Source organism: Leucopleurus acutus, assembly GCF_964270905.1.
Source record: "Leucopleurus acutus genome assembly, chromosome: 20".
Taxonomy (NCBI): Eukaryota; Metazoa; Chordata; class Mammalia; order Artiodactyla; family Delphinidae; genus Leucopleurus; species Leucopleurus acutus.
In genome coordinates, this window is record NC_139162.1 from 1,752,671 (window position 1) to 1,769,617 (window position 16,947).

The following is a 16,947-nucleotide window of genomic DNA, read 5'->3' on the forward strand; positions in this document are numbered from 1 at the left end:
CAGTTCCCGTAAACCAGGCAACAGCCAGGCATCTGAACAGCCACTAACATGTGTCTTAAAGGGCTTATTTCTCTAGCTTGCAGGTTAAAGATGAAAAGGTCATAAAAACCAGGATCCACAAAAATACTCTTAGGGATAAGAATAAATTAGCACTGAAACTTTGTTTCCAATATCAAAGGGGATGAGCAAAATACAGTGTAAAACCAACTCCCCCAAAATAACCAACTGCACCAGAGAAATGGGGTAACCTGCTGCCACGAACGGCAACCCCCAGCTGCCTGGAGCCAACAGGACCCAGAAGGCGTGGGATCCACCCCGCCCCCACCCCACAGAAGCCACAGCGCCCAGGACAGGACGCTGCAAGTGCAAAGTCACAGCCCCGAGGCAGCAGAAGAGCTGTGCGTCCCTTCTTCTCCTTCCCGAGGAGCTGCAGAGACGCCTGCTCACAGAAAGGCAGGCCTGGGAGTGGGGGACACCCCAGGCAGCCAGACCCTGGCACCCACAGCTCCGTCCCCAACGAAAGGAGACAGGACGCCTCTAGGACTAGGCAAGGGACGTCTTGCACAGCCCGAAGGAAGCGCTCAAACCAAACAAAAGACCCACAAGGGGGAGGGGCCGTCAAAGGTCACCAGAGCCACCTACGAGCACTCCCGATGGCCAAAGGTGGGACAGTGTGAGGCCAGTGCCTGAAGGGGCAGACGCTCCCTGGGACGTAGCGCGCGACTTCTGCTCCCTGAGCGGGGCTGGCACAGGGGCCGGGGAGGACAGCGCCTGCGCAGAGGCCAGGCCTGCCGCCGCTCAGCCCCGTGACCCGCCCCCATGCCACACAGACAGGCCACGCCGTGCTGCACCCCAGCAGAGGCGGTGGGAGGCCTTCACCTCTGCGACCGTCCTCCCCAAGCCACCAGGGGCACCCCACGAGACACCTGACCAGCACCCCCAAAAGCCATACAGACAAGGGGCTGAGTAAGTGCCGCAGGCCAGGAGCCCGAGGAGACTCAGCAACTGAATGTCACGTGGACCTACAGTGAAGAGAGAATATTATACAAATAAACTCCAGAGTTTCAACAAACAGGAAACCTCCTGAGGGACACAAATCAAACAATACCGCCTCAAGAAGTTCCACGTTTATTAAAGTTCTGCATTTATTAAGGAGATTGAATTCAAAATTAAAACCTAGGCCAGATGTCTTCACTGGCAAACTCTACCAGATAGTTAAGGAAGAAATGAAACTAATCCTATAGAAACACTTTCAGAAAATAGACGATGGGGCTTCCCTGGTGGCGCAGTGGTTGAGAATCCGCCTGCCAATGCAGGGGACACGGGTTCAAGCCCTGGTCCTGGAAGATCCCACATGCCTCAGAGCAACTAAGCCTGTGTGCCACAACTACTGAGCCTGTGCTCTAGAGCCTGTGAGCCACAACTACTGAGCCCATGTGCCACAACTACTGAAGCCCGTGCGCCTAGAGCCCGTGCTCCGCAACCAGAGAAGCCACCGCAATGAGAAGCCCGTGCACCACAATGAAGAGTAGCCCCCGCTCGCCGCAACTAGAGAAAGCCCGCGCGCAGCAACAAAGACCCAACGCAACCAAAAATTAATCAATTAATTAATTAATTAATTACTTCTTTTTAAAAAACGGACAATGAGCTCACCTTCTGAGGCAAGCATTATCCTGATAACAAAACAGATAAAGACACGTCAAGGAAGAAAACTACAGACTAATACAATCCACGAACAGAGATGCAAAAATCCATAACCAGATATTAGCCATCACTCCAAACACATAAAAAGGGTTCTACCCTACGATCAAGTCAGGCTTATTACGACAGAAATGCAAGGCTGCTTTAGTATCCAAAATCAAGCAGTATAATTCACCGTAGCAACAGAATCAAGGAGGAAAAGCAAATGTCATCTCAAGTAGGTGCATAAAAAGCATGTAAACATTCAACGCCTGCTCAGGACAAAAACTCCCACAAAATAAGGAATCTAAGGGAACTTCTTCAGCCGGACAAAGAGCAGCTATGAAAAATGTGCAGCTAACATCACACTTAATGGTGAAAGGCTGGTTGCTTTCACTCAAAGACCAGAAATAAGGTAAAAATACTTTTTAAAAAGTATACACTGAAATGGAGATCACAGCCAGTGCAGCAAAGTAAGAAAAGGTACAGAACTTTGATAGGAAGTAAAACTTTTTAAAAACCCTACTGAAAAGCTACTAAAACAAGTGAATTTAGAAATAATTCAGGATAAAGGTCAGCAGAGAAAAGTCTACTGTATTTCTATATACTGCCAATGAACACACAGAAGTTAAAATTTAAAACACAATACCATGTATTAGAGCATCTAAAAGTATGAAGTACTCAGAGATAAATTTAACAAATGCATGTAAGAGCTTTACAATGAAAACTATACGACACCGCTGAGAGGGATCAAAGACCTGCAAACATGGAGAGGTGTACCTTGTGCGTGGATCAGAAGACTCAATGGCGTTAGTATGGCAGTTCTCCCCAAACTGTCTTCAGATTCAACACAACCCCAATCATGAGGCATGAGTTATCCTAAAACTAGAGAAGTGCTCCAAACTATGAGAATGTGCATGGTCTATTAACACTTCTGACTATACCTGCTTTGGTTATTAGACTGCATCTCTAATCTGCAGTCATGAGGTTAACAATCCCCTAAATTGTATGTATGTAAACTGTATGCTTTCTTTGATCGGTAGCCCTGACACGTACAGGGTATCAGGATTAGGCCCCCAGAAGTGTGCAGCTGTGAAAGGTAACCCACACCAGTCAGGAAAAGAAGTCATACGTACACAAAATTAAATGGAAATCACAAAATGCAAAATTCGATAAGGAAAGGATGAAGCAAATCCCTCATGGCTGAAACCAAACCATTTCTTCACAATTCAAACAACCCTATCTTGTCACAGTCCAAAGCCTATGAAATGCTGTACTTTCGACCTTAAACTCTGAACGATATGACTACCCAGAGACGCTGGGGCTGCACTGCTGGAACCGAGACGCCCAGAAGGAGGCCCCTCTCTACCCAGGAGCCATGAGGGCTCAAAAAACCAGACCAGCCTTTCCATAAACATCCATCAACGTTTTTACTTTTTTCAAAAGACCCTCTGGGAAATAAAACAAAGAATCAGCAATCAGCGTATTAGAGGGAATTTAAATAATTTAATAATTTAAATAACTTTTTGATCAAATAGTTCAATTCTCTGTGGGTGAATAACCAGCTTAGAGGAAAAGAAAGAAGAAAACTTTCCCCTTACACGTAAACTTTCATCTTACATGACACATCTCTCTGAAAGAAAAACTTTAAAAGAAATCACTTTTTTTTCTTTTTTTCAGTTTTGAGTATTAAAAGAAGACTCTCAGGACTGCCCTGGTGGTCCATTGGGTAAGACCCCGCGCTCCCAATGCAGGGGGCCTGGGTTCAATCCCTGGTCAGGGAACTAGATCCCACATGCCACAACTAAGAGTCCGCATGCCGCAACTAAGAATCCACATGCTGCAACGAAGAAGCCCGCATGCCACAACTAAGAGCCCTCGTGCCGCAACTAAAAGATCCCACATGCCTCAACGAGGACCCGTGTGCTGCAACTAAGACCCGGTGCAGCTGAAATAAATAAATAAATAAATATTAAGGGGGGGAAAAAGAAGCCTCTGATTCATTACAATTGTTTTAAAATTATAGGAACACACTAAAGCTTTAAAAGAAATGTTTAAGCTTTTAAAGCTAAAAATTTGTTATATGTCAATAATATCTCAATAAATAAACCATTTGTACATTAAATCATAAAGAAAAGAGGGACTTCCCTGGTGCTGCAGTGGTTAAGAATCTGCCTTCCAATGTAGGGGACGTGGGTTTGATCCCTGGTTGGGGAACTAAGATCCCACATGCTGCAGGGCAACTGCTAAGCCGGCATGCTCTGGAGCCCATGCACCACAACTACTGAGCCCACGCGCTCTGGAGCCCGTGTGCCAAAACTAGAGAGACGCCCGCACGCCACAACTAAGACCAGAAAAATAAATATTTATATATACATATATATATATGTATATATAAAACAAAAAAAGAATAAAAATCAATTGTTTTAAAAGAAACACAAGCATTTTTCTAGTTAATCAGTATGTTCAGTTCATGAAAACAAACGAACCTGAACCAGCTGGCTTGGAGTCACTCTCGGTAAGTCTGGCTCCACAGGACCCCGCTGGGCAGCAGGGACAGGTCCCTGGGTCCCCACACTGCACAAGGGCACTTGCACTGGCCTTCCAGAGGGCATCTACCAGGACAGCAACCCAGGTGGGCCTGCACCCCAGGCTCAGCTCGGTCCTGCCTACTGCCCGTCCTTCAAGTGGCTGTGCCTGGCCTCAAAGCTCAGAAAACAGGGTTTTACGTTAATCCAGATAAACGTCCCCATCCACACACTTGATCCCATCACGCCACACAATTCGATGGAGGCCGTTCCCGAGGTGCTCACGGGGGCACGTGAAGGGTGAGCTGCCACGTACTGAGTTGTGCAGCCCGTCACAGAAAGCTTCGGCGCCTGCCCCTTCCAATGCCAGCACGACACAGCTTTAGGGTTGAAACCTCACATGGCTGCACCTAGGGTCACAATGAGGCAAACCCCAATTTACGGCACACTTACAAGGAGGAAAGGAAGCAGCCACCCAAAGAAGCCAGGCCCATTTTTCTCTTCCCCAAGTAGAACACCATTGCTGAATGAGACCCCATCCAAGTAAACTTACAAACATGTTTATTACAATGATTAAGCTTTAGCATCAAAGAAAAAGGTTTTCTCTCTTTCTTTCTCTTCTTTTTTCTTGAATTTATTTACAGGATCTCATTCAGGCGTAGAATCTGAAAAATCTGGATCCAAAATGCCAAATAGGGTTGGCAGCAGTCCACCGCCCTCTGTGCTCTGGGAATTCAAGAGAATAAATAAATAATTCTCAGAGCTGAGAGCAAAGTCTAGTCCAGGCCAGTTTTAATTAGAAATAACCCACAGGCGAGTGGATTTCGGTGCGTCCCACAGCTGCTGGGCTCCTCTGGGCCAGGTGCGGCCTCTCCGAGTGGAGGGGCCAGTGACGCTGCAGTGGACAACTCCTCACCCACCATCCAGAGGCCTCGTCACAGCCGACAAGCCCCTCAGGGTCGTCCTCGTTTGTCCTGCGAGATGACAGACTTCCCAACAACACTCACAGCCAGTGCCAAGTGGCCTAAGGAATCTTAAGTTATTTTTTAAAGCACATGATCCGGATATAAAATAATGTGGGATTTATATGCTTCTAACTGTTATTTTAAGTATCTGAGGTACAAAGTACTTGTAGAAGTACTTTATTACTCGGAATGTTAACCAATTTCTCATTGTTTTTTGGAGACTTCCTTTTCTGTGCTCTACTACCCACACTTAAGACACACATTTCTCATTTACTTATGTGCTTATAAATTAGTCATTTTCTAACTTAAATATACATTTTTTTCATTGATATACTAGGGTTGAATTGTTGACCTTTACTTCTGCCCAAATTTTCTTGTTAACAGCTTTCGATTACTGGTAATTTTTATTTCTCATTTTTAGAACATTCATGGAGGGAAATGCCAGACTTAGTATCTTCTTTGAAAATCATTCATAAACAACCTATTCTAAACTATGTCTAAGAAAACAAAGGAGTGACCTTTCCTTCTATTAATCTAACATTAACTTGTATAAGTAATGGTTTTATTAACGATAGTAATAAATCTGCTGCCAACATACAATAAGTGTATTCTATAATGGGTTGACTTTATGTCACAATACGATCCTTCAAAACCAGAAAAGCTAACTGAGTTGGATTAACTAGATTATACACCTGAGTCTGTATTAGAAAACTTTACTCTGATTTCACCACTTGTCAATGCACACGGAGGTCTCTCCACGATGACAGCTTCTCCCCAGCGGAGGGAAGCGCTCTGGGTTTCCTGAACGGGAGAGTCGCTAACACGCCCCACGAGCCCCGCCGTCACCGGAATGCTGGAGAGAGAAGGGGCCTCCCTGCAGTCTGGAAGTGCCTTCCCCCAAGCAGCCATCAGCGCCATCGTCAGACGGGACGTGGCCCACGAGTCAGGCCGCGCTCAGCAGCAGGCCGGGCGTGGCCATGCCGGGTCCATCACTGGCCTGCAGGAGAGGACAGGGCTGGTGGTCCCTGCAGACCTGCCCTGCTCCCCCATCCTCCTTCTGAAAACGGGCAGACTGGAAACAGCACAACTCTGTGACTCAGCCCAGTCACCCCATGGTGTCAAACGAGGACAACCTGCCCGCCGAGGTCCGTCCTCCCCCCTGGACCTGACACCCAGGGAAGCCCCAAACGAGCGGCCTCAGGGTCCAAGCACAGCTGCAGCGCCACCTGCAGCCCCGAGGACCCGTCCTCGTCCGCCCGACCTCATGGAACGGCCACAAACCACCGACGGTGCAGTATGAGCGGCACATCCCTGGGTCCTGAAGACGACCTCTTCCCAACACAGGTGACAAAGTGACACGCCACCAGGAGAGCCATCCTTACTCAGGGCAGGAAGCCTGTCTCACTCTCGCCTCACCTCTCAGAGCAACAGTCCTCGAGGGCAGGGGCCGGGGGCGCACTTGGTTATACCTGAGACCCCACGGGTTTGGCGGGCAGAGCCAAGGAGGCTGCCAGCCTTCACGGCATGAGACAGCCTCCCCGACAGAAACCTTTCCCACACAGATCCCACAGGTCCTATTCATGGGCGTGAACAACATGCTTCTAACTCTCTGAGCCCAGAATCTTACTCCATTCTACACTCATACACAAAGTATTTTTGGATCGTTTCAACGTAAGGTGAATTTTCCCAGAATTTCAATGTTGTTTGAGTCTAGAAAAAACTACACTTTGCTTTATGTGAAACTTCATCAAGAACTGCTCATTTTGAAATATTCCACCACCAACTGCTATCTGAGTCCCAGGGTGACAGCCCTCCCAGCTGCCAGCTCTGACATGGGAGGTTTGGTCCTATTCACTAACTCCTTATGTAGTTCCCCCAGCCTTTTCCATATCAAAATATATGTTATTTTATTATACATGACCATCCTTTTATTTCTCCTTACATTATAATTAAGACATTATATTAGTTTTTAAATTATATTTTCTAAACATTGCATTTTAGGATATGAGGGCATTACAAAAAAATTATTCTTTAAAAAAGGCACTGGCTGGGACTTCCCTGGTGGCGCAGTGGTTAATACTCTGCGCTCCCAATGCAGGGGGCCCGGGTTCGATCCCTGGTCAGGGAACTAGGTCTCACATGCATGCCACAACTAAGAGTTTGCATGCCACAACTAAGGAGCCCGCCTGCTGCAACTAAGATCCAGCACAACCAAATAAATAAATAAATAAGTAAATGGACAACCAGCTTCTTTAAAAAAAAAAAAGGTACTGGTCCTGGTAGGTCTGAGCCTCACTGCCTGCAGAGAGGACACGCTCCACAAATGTTCACTGGGACAAAAGATACGGCTGACCCATCAGGACAAGGTATAAACACAGGGTGAATCACCACGGACCAACAGGCCTTCCCTTTGGGGACAGAGACCCCTGGGGTCCCCCACCCCGGCTGGAGAGCAGCTTTCGGGGCCACGCAGGGTCTCCAACACCCCAGGACACTTCTGAGAGTTAAAGGAGGCCCACACTGCAGGCGTCATCCACGGCTGTCCCAGGCAGACCAGGACAGGCAGCCACCTTGACACGAGGCACATACTTGAGCACCCTCCTCAATCCCACGTGCCCCAGGGCACACGTGGGTGGACCTGCAGACGCGGCAGCAGCCTGGCCGTGGCTCCCCCTCCTCTGAGCCCCACCACCCTCCTCCGCAGACACACGGGAGAGAGGCAGCAGTTGGCGCAGAGAGCCACGACAAGACCCTCGGTAAAAGCCCCGAGCTCTCGCCAAGCGCAAAGACAAGTGCTGCCATCGTCACACTGAGACCTCCTCGTAGCCCGCCGTGGGCAAGGATAAAAACACCAGTGGAGGGCTTCCCTGGTGGCGCAGTGGTTGAGAGTCCGCCTGCCGGTGCAGGGGACACGGGTTCGTGCCCCGGTCCGGGAAGATCCCACATGCCGCGGAGCGGCTGGGCCTGTGAGCCATGGCCGCTGAGCCTGCGCTCCGCAACGGGAGAGGCCGCAACAGTGAGAGGCCCACGTACAGCAAAAAAAAAAAAAACAAACACCAGTGGAACTGATGGAAGGAGCCGCCCACGACCTGAGCTTCCGCTCATCTCAGCAGAGCCCCTGACGGTGCCCTGGACCAAGGACAGGCAAACAGGTCAGAGACAGAGACACCCTTCCCATCGGCCCACACTCTCCAGAAGCTCTGATTCAAACGGCACCTGAACTACTACACGTCACTACAGTTAGGCTCTAGATAGAAAAACAAAATACAGGCACAATAAAAACTATAGACACGAATGGAAAGTTTGATATACTCAAGTGAAATGTATAAAAAGCTACCTATGGGGCTTCCCTGGTGGCGCAGTGGTTGAGAGTCCGCCTGCCGATGCAGGGGACATGGGTTTGTGCCCTGGTCTGGGAAGATCCCACATGCCGCGGAGCGGCTGGGCCCGTGAGCCGTGGCCGCTAAGCCTGTGCGTCCAGAGCCTGTGCTCCGCAACGGGACAGGCCACAACAGTGAGAGGCCCGCGTACCGCAAAAAAAAAAAAGCTACCTATGAAGAAAAAATTCTCTCAAGACTAGCCAGATGGAACAGAAAAAAAAGAGAAGAAACGAACGTACAGCTTCAAAGCTCCGGTGGGCCAGTTCCAAAGGAGAGATGCACCAGCCTGGCTTATGTCAAAAAGAAACTGGGAGGACGAGCCCAGCCGCCCCGCAGAGGCCCCGTGTCTCTTTCCAGTCTGACTAGGATCCCGCCCTGAGAGCACCAAGGGGCGTGGGCCCGGGGAGGAGGTTCTTACCATCGCACTTTGTTGCAGGTCTGGGTGGCGCCGAGAGGAGAGCCCGCCACCATGGGCACCTGGATGGGGCTGTGCTGCTTGTTGGTGACCAGATCCAGTTTCTCTTCCAGTGATTTACATGTGGCCTCCAGAGCCTGCAGCTTGGCTTCAATGCTATCCAATCGCAAGCAGATTGTCTGGTTAATGGAATACAGGAATGACTGCAAGTGAAAAAAAGGAAAGCTTCAGGAAGGGCATCCTGAACTCCAAGGAGATAATTCCAAGGAACATCAAACAGCTATTTCCCAGACTCAGCTGTATCTACTCCCACAGAACAATCCCCGCACTTCAGCTCTTTAGTTATAAGCCAGAAGCATTTCACTAGACAAGCTCGACCTTGTGCACTCACAATGTGACTACTTAATCGGGCTCTTACTTCTCTGTGTAGTTGCGATTCTTAGTTACACTTAAGTCCGTGTAACACAAGATGTTAGTGGACGTTACAACGCAAGTTTCTATTAATCAGTAAACTTACACATAAAACTGGTCAAATTCTACAATGAAAACAGATGACATCCAACATCAAAACGGCCCGGAAACCCGCCTGCTCGCGTTACACTCCCCCGAGCCCCACCCCCAAGGTGAAATGTGGCAATGACTCTCCTGCGCGTGGGAGCAGCACGCCTGCCACCTAGTGGCCACAGAAAGAGCAGCCTCGCCTTCCACTGTTGCCACCCAAGTCCCGCCGACCACAGGGACTGTGTGGCTCCAAAGGCAAGGAACGGCTCAGACAAACACCGGCCAGGAAGCTCGCCCCCTCCCACGGCGGCTGCTCCTGCCCTGAGTCGGCAGGGGCACCGAGGGAAGCAGGCTGCTGCCCCCGCTGGCCTCACCAGCTGATACTGGGGAACGGGCGTCAGCCCGGAGCAAGCCCCTGGGGCATCCAACCGCCCAGCTCAGCAGTGAGGGGGCGGGGGGGCAGCAGCTGAAATAGTGAAGAGTTCGTATTTTACCTTGCCTCTCTCCTTTTCTGCCCTTGACTTCAAACGGAAAAATGCCCAGAGTGCCAGGCACATCAGCAGGAAGCGGACAGACCGCGGAGGCCAGACGGGCACAGGGGCCGTTCGGAGCAGACCGGGACCCCAGCGCACGGCGGCAGGAGGCCGGCCCCTCTGCCCACTGGCCGCGGCTGACCCACTCCGGCGGCCGCTCCCCTTCCTCATGGGAGGTGACCCCACAGCTAGAGCCACGTGGTCCATCACACCGCGCGGCTGGAGTCAAGGCCCAGGAGGCGGGGAAAATGGATACTCTTACTCAGTGCTTTGAACAGACTGAGCTGATCTTCTGAAGAAATTAAACACATCTGTCTAACTGCCCAGTCTGTACGGCAGTAAGGGCAGCACTGGGGTAAATAAAACCCACACGCTGTCCCAACAACCTGCTGTGTCTCAAGCAATCACCCCCCGACAAGTCCCATCGCGGGAGAGCTAACACATGCGGGGGAGGGCTAAACCCCACACCCTCCGCTGACTCCCCCGCAGGAGGGCGGGCCGTGGAGGCACGGCAGGCCGTGCCAGGGTCATGTGGAGACAGCGTGGGCGGCCCATCCCCTGAGAGTGACATCGAGGCAGCGCCCGAGGCCCACCCTGACCTAAGACGTCGCGACAACCACTAGCCGCTGGCTGAAGTCTTGAGATCAAATCACCAATGACCCCACTATTTTTTATAATTTGAAGACATCAACCAAGCGGCTCCCAAATTCCCTAAACACAGTGAAACCTCATCGTCTTAATTCTGAATTAGAAGTGATTCTGCCTGGAGTTTGGACAAACATCACTGTTAATACACTAATAACACAACTTCACAAATTAATAAAACAAAGAAAGGCAGAGAATAGTACTTTTAAATAAGTCTTCTATATACAAGGGATATTAACCAAAAATCATCCAAATCTATTCCTTTTAAAGAGCTCTGAGCAACCTAAGTGTCCAGCGACAGATGAATGGATAAAGAAGATGTGGCACATATATACAATGGAATATTACTCAGCCATAAAAGGAAACGAAATTGAGTTATCTGTAGTGAGGTGAATGGACCTAGAGTCTGTCATACAGAGTGAAGTCAGTCAGAAAGAGAAAAACAAATACAGTATGCTAACACATATATATGGAATCTAAAAAAAAAAAGGTCATGAAGAACCTAGGGGGGTAAGACGGGAATAAAGACACAGACATAGAGAATGGACTTGAGGACACAGGGAGGGGGAAGCTGGGGCAAAGTCCGGGAGTGGCATGGACATATATACACCACCAAATGTAAAATGGATAGCTAGTGGGAAGCAGCCGCATAGCACAGGGAGATCGGTTCAGTGCTTTGTGACCACCTAGAGGGGTGGGATAGGGAGGGTGGGAGGGAGACACAAGAGGGAGGAGATATGGGGATATATGTATATGTATAGCTGATTCACTTTGTTGTACAACAGAGACTAACACAGCATTGTGAAGCAATTATACTCCAATAAAGATATATTAAAAAATTAAATTAACCAATTTAAAGTGAAAAAAAAAAAATAAAGAGCTCTGGCAATCTGGTGAGCACACTTTTCCTAGCACACGGGTGCCGGGTTCAAGCCAGGGCCTGAGGCCCTGCTCGCCGACCAGGGGACGGGGCTGAGGCGGGGGCGCTTTCACTGCACCTTATCCACATCTGACTGCTGTGCTGTTTACCACACACGCCTCTTTTGTGATAAAATTATAACTGCACTTTATTTTAAGACATAATGTGGGGTTACTGAAGCAGCGGCCCTCTATCCATTAGTATGAAACAGAAATTCAACTGAATGTGTCTTTAAACCACGCCACGCATCTTTAAGCTCACGCTGCTTCTCCTTGTTAAAGAGATGAGCCAGATGTTTCTAAACACAGCCCTACAGAAGCAGAGGGCATAGGAGAAGTCGCTTTGGTTCTCTGCACCGCTGTCCTAACTTCTCACAGGTGCTGGTGTTTATCTCTGTGGCTCTGCAAACTGCAGACCAAACAAGCAAACCCAAGAACCAGCCATCACCCACGACTGACTCTGTGGTTTCCCAGACCCCATCCAGCAAACTTTAAAATTTAGGTGACTTAAACGATAGGCACCAAAGTGCTTCATCACTAGTAGAAAATATTCGCCACAGGAATTGTGCACTTTCCCTCCGTGCACGCTAGGTCCACGGGTCTACGGAGGACGAGGCCTCATGTGGCAGCGATCCCAGTTAAACCATGTGATTCTTCAAGGGAAAACGTCATGCCTTTATGCATTCGTGGGGGGTTGGACAGTGACTCCCAGAAATGATACGTCTACATCCTCACCCCCAGAACCTACAAACGTGGCCTTTCTTGGAAACAGTATCTTTCCAAACGTAATCAAATTAAGATGAGGTCATCCTAGGTTAGGGTGGCCCTAAATCCAATGAGACTGCCCTTATAAGAGACAGAAAAGGAGAGACACAGACAGGGAGGAGAGGCCACGTGAAGACGGAGGCAGATACTAGAGGGAAGCGGCCATGAGGCAAGGGATGCCTGGGGCCCCCAGGAGCTGAAAGAGGCAAGAGGGACCCTCCCCCAGAGCCTCTACAGGAAACTCAGCCCTGGTGACAAACTGATTTCAAACTTCTGGCCTCCAGGACTGTGAGAGAGTAAATTTCTATTGTTTTAGGTGCTCCCCGCTCTGCCCCGCATTGTGATAATTCGTTATGGCAGCCCCACATAAGATACAAACAAAAACATACATTAATATTTTTACCTTTATAGAAGGATCCTGGCAATTGATCTCTAGTCGCTGACGTTTCAAAGCTGGTTCATCTTCGTCTGTCACTACATGATTCTCCAGTACAACTGAAAATTAAAGGCAGAGACAAACAAACTTTAATTCAAAAAGTTTTACAGAGCTGTTTAATATTAAGACAGGAAACAGTTCTGACACCTGAAGTGTAGAGGGGTCACCTTGAGGTGACATGAGAAATGGCACAACCTGCTTCATATTTTACTTTTTACAGGTTTAACTTAAAATTCTCAGTCAGGCAGAAAACAGGATCTCTCCCTAATCTCAAGAAAAACGGAGATACCGGATAAATTGTTTCACTAATGCGCCACTGAGTTGACCCCAACACCGAGACAGCAGGCTTTTCACTCAACGCTCTATCCAGCTTCCCTTTTCTGATAGAATCCAATCGCTAATAATGATTTCTTCCCGACTTTAAAATAAAGTCTTGTCAGCCGGCCACCTCATTCCAAAATCAAAGCCACTCTCTGAATATTACATTTTCTGAGGTGCTAATCATCAAACTTGTCTCCAACGTAACACGCTAAGTTACAGGGAAAGCTGTTTCCCCGGCCAGTGTGGCTGAAATCAAGGCCTCCCACCAGCACCTTCCAAGGGGTCTTCAGGGCTTCTCCACGGATGAGCAACTTGGCCCAAGTTCAAGGCCAGCACCACATGGTCCCAAATCCGGTGCCTTTACACCTGTACGTGCCAGGTGATTCGTCGCAAAACTCTAAAATGTAAAGACGCTGAACAGACCTGCGACTCTAACGTGAACCGTTCAGGGGTCCCAGGCGAGACCAGTAAGCTGGTTTCCAGAGCTAAGTTGTCACCCAAAGCTCTACCTCACAGAAACCAGCCACGGGCCAACGATGCCAGAAGCATCCTGCTTACCAGAGGGCCCTGCATAGTACACTGTGTCTCCACACCTCAAACACCTCCATAAAATGTGTGGGAATGAATTGTCATTAAGGTAAAAAAGGAAAAATCCGTGGCTACAAGTGCAAAACACAGGTTCTCAGAACCTTCATCGAAGCCTACCTACTCCCACTGGACGCTGGTAATTAAGAAAGGACTGGGAGGACGGGGAGACTCCGGCAACCGCTAGTCTGATCCTTTTAACTTGCTGAAATCCAGTCCAGAGAGGTTAAGCGACTTGACCAGGGTCACACAGCTGGTTTCCTGTAACTACAGGAAGGAGACTCCGAGCCCTTGGCAGAGCGAAGCACCTCAGGCTGTAAGCAAAGGGCAGCAGAGCAGATGAGGGAAAGGAGACACAGCCCGTGGCGGGGACAGGGGCACACACCTGGGTTCCGGCGCTCACTTTCTACGGGCCGCGGGGCTGCTAGTTTACTTTCTTCTTGGTCCTTTCTTACTTTGTTTTTTATCATTCTGCATGCATTACTTTTAAAATTAGACAAAAGAACTCAGTGTTCATTTTAAAGCCATCACGATCACCTGCAATGACAGGCCCGATGAAATTTACAATCGTACGTGTGTGCAGATGGGCAAAGAGACTGCAGCCATGTGGTGAGTGCGTGCAAAGTCACAAGAACCTAAGCATTTTGATTTTAAATGGAAATCAGAAAAAAACGGAAGGACGTACATGCCAACAATTTAAAAGCAGTTCTATCACTAGGATTATGGGAAACTTCTATTTCTTCTACTTGCTTGACTATATACGGTTTAAGTTTTACAAAGTTCACATTTCAGAAATGAGGAAAAAAATCATCTCAATCTTAAATCCACTCAGGACAATCGTGTGGGATGCAGCACAGTGCTTGCCGGTGTTGGGGGAGCCCTCTGGGGCCAGAGATGGCAGGCCTCCTGTCTACGGAAGCCTCAGGGAGCCCTGCACACAGTAGGTGTTCACTACACAGCCACAGCTATACTTCCCAGTTAGCTAAGGAACCCACATGGAACACCACCAGGATCAGAAGTGACTTCTCTAACCCTTCCTTGGACTGTAATCTACAGAGAGAGAATTTAATTGGGAAGTAAACTGTCAGAATGTTAATAGTTCTAAAAATGCTTAAAATTTATATAACTGGAATATTTTTCTTCTACAGCATTGCAGTGTGAGTGTTTTCTAAAGAAACGGTCATCCACCCACCAAAATATGAACAGCTGTTTTTAAAACTGTGATGTACAGTGACAGCGCTGCGTGTTTTCTAGTTCACTGGTTTCTGAGGTGTGGTGCTAAATGAGGTCAAGTCTTCACATTCTCGCTCTAAACAAACTGGTTCACTTTCACAGAGAAAACTGGGGTTAAACAGCTACATTCAGACACCCTGACTTGGCTCAAGGATCTGGCAGGTCTTGATCTTGCCAGTTACCAGGTGACAGTGCTTCTCATAAACAACTCAGAGGCAAGATGACAAAAACTGACTAAAGAATAGCATTCGTGAAAGGGTGCCCCAATCTCTTTGTGGCTGCTTGTTTAATCCCCAAATCACGTGCTACCCACCCTTCCATATATAACTAATTTCCCAGTGAAGCTTTCTCAACTAACACAGCAAAGAGATCACACAAGATAGACATCGTCATACTTTCTTATGAGATTTCTGAAAATTCTCTTTTCTGTGGGGAAAAAAGTTAGCATTTCAACTCTACTATTCCAGAAAGAATAACCAGACAACCAAAACACTATGTGATTTAATTGTATATGCTTGTTATTTGAAACTTAACAGAAATATAAAACTTTACGAAAAAAAAAAAGGAGGACCCTAAGAAATCTTTTTACAAAATAAAGTGCTGACAAAGTATTTCATAGGTGAAGTAGTTCAAGATGAAGTTCTTGAAATTTAGGGTTTCCCTTATAACGTGTCTAATATCTAGTTAAGGTTCCAAAGTAGATGGGTGCCTTTAACGTGACTAAGGAGAATTACCAGCCCTGGCAAAAGGGCAGGAAAGTCACCTTACAGAATAATCGGATAAAGTGTGTCTTACCAAAACTCTGAACATACACAGCAGTTCAGCTTCTGGGAACTTACCCTACGAAAGTATTTGCTGCAGTACGCAGCAAGGACCTTTGTAGCAGGGTGTACTTAAAAGAAAAACAGTGTTAACGATGTTAACAGCGTCCCCAGGGAAGAGGTGGATGAAGGAGGGAGCAGCGTGCATGGAACACCTCGCAGGTGCCCACGTGCAGGGCAGACTGTCCACAGCAGCGGAAGAGGCCCAGATGTGACCACAGGGGGCTTTAAAGGGGAGTCAGGGGAGCTGGGGGCAGGGCAGGAAGAGGGGCCGAGGCTGGACAGCCACGTGTGGTGCACAGGTGGGCCGAGGGGAGGCGGAGGGACCACCGGGGTGGGCATGGGGCTGGCAGAGCTCACGCGCTCTGGTCCGGGTTTTTCATGCGGGGCACGCACCGCTTTTTCTCTTGCTTTACTGAAGGGAGAGGAAACTTGTGGAAGCACTTTGGGCTTTCACAGACTCGGGGGAGCGCCAGCTCCCTACTGCCCGCGCTGTGTACCTGGGTGGTCGGGACTCAGCTCCTCCACGGCGATCTGCACCACATCCGCCAGGTCCTGTTCTGACATCATCCAGGACGAGAGGAGAGTGGCCGGTCAATGGGCAGGAATCAGACTCACCAGGCACGGGGTTTCTGTCACCTAAAAACAAAAGCCAGGATAGCGGAGAGGGAGATGAACGATCCTGACCTTGAAATGCTGGAAACTGCTAGCCACGTTCTGTATCCAAGAGGACACCAGAAGCCTGTGGGTTTTTTAAATATAGGGTTCTTCTTGCCCCAAACCACCAAAAGGTTAGTGTCCTTTGAGAACTGAGAAATGGCCCCCAAACATTTCTCGCTGCCTCTGTCCTTCAGCACCAGACTAGTCCCCACCTCGCCAGTCCATTCCCACACCGCCTCCTAAGTCACCTTCCTAAGACAGCTAGAACGCGTCACCCCAAGCCAGACGTCCCCGGGTCCCCTTCTTGCCCACGGAACACGTCCTGTCCCTCGCCTGCCCCTGCCGGCTCTCAGATCCACTAGACACACCACACCCCGGAGAGCACTGAAAACATACCTCCCGAATTTTACCCAAAAGGACCCTTCCGCCAAGGCTGTCCCCTCGCCCCATTTCCACTCCTCGCGGCGCCCTCCCCTCAAGCAGGCAGAGAGCGGCAGCTCCTGGGAGGACTGAGCCCAGCACCGGCCCCCTGCCCCAGCCCGGGGCCTGTCCGCCACCACC

At 49.0% G+C, this 16,947-nt stretch overlaps 1 protein-coding gene across 2 annotated transcripts in view; it reads right to left on the reverse strand.

Moving 5' to 3' along the window:
* BANP (BTG3 associated nuclear protein) overlaps window positions 1–16,412 on the reverse strand; it is a 75,472-nt gene extending 59,060 nt beyond the window's left edge. The window contains exons 1-3 of one of the 2 annotated variants that reach the window (XM_082862281.1): window positions 16,227–16,412; window positions 12,734–12,825; window positions 8,972–9,171 (exon numbers count right to left, since the gene is read on the reverse strand). In XM_082862281.1, coding sequence (XP_082718407.1) covers window positions 8,972–9,171; window positions 12,734–12,825; window positions 16,227–16,296 — 362 coding nt within the window. In that variant the 5' untranslated portion in view covers window positions 16,297–16,412. The remainder of the gene's footprint in view (window positions 1–8,971; window positions 9,172–12,733; window positions 12,826–16,226) is intronic. The other variant, XM_082862280.1, reaches the window with a different exon arrangement.
* Window positions 16,413–16,947: the final 535 nt, after the last annotated feature.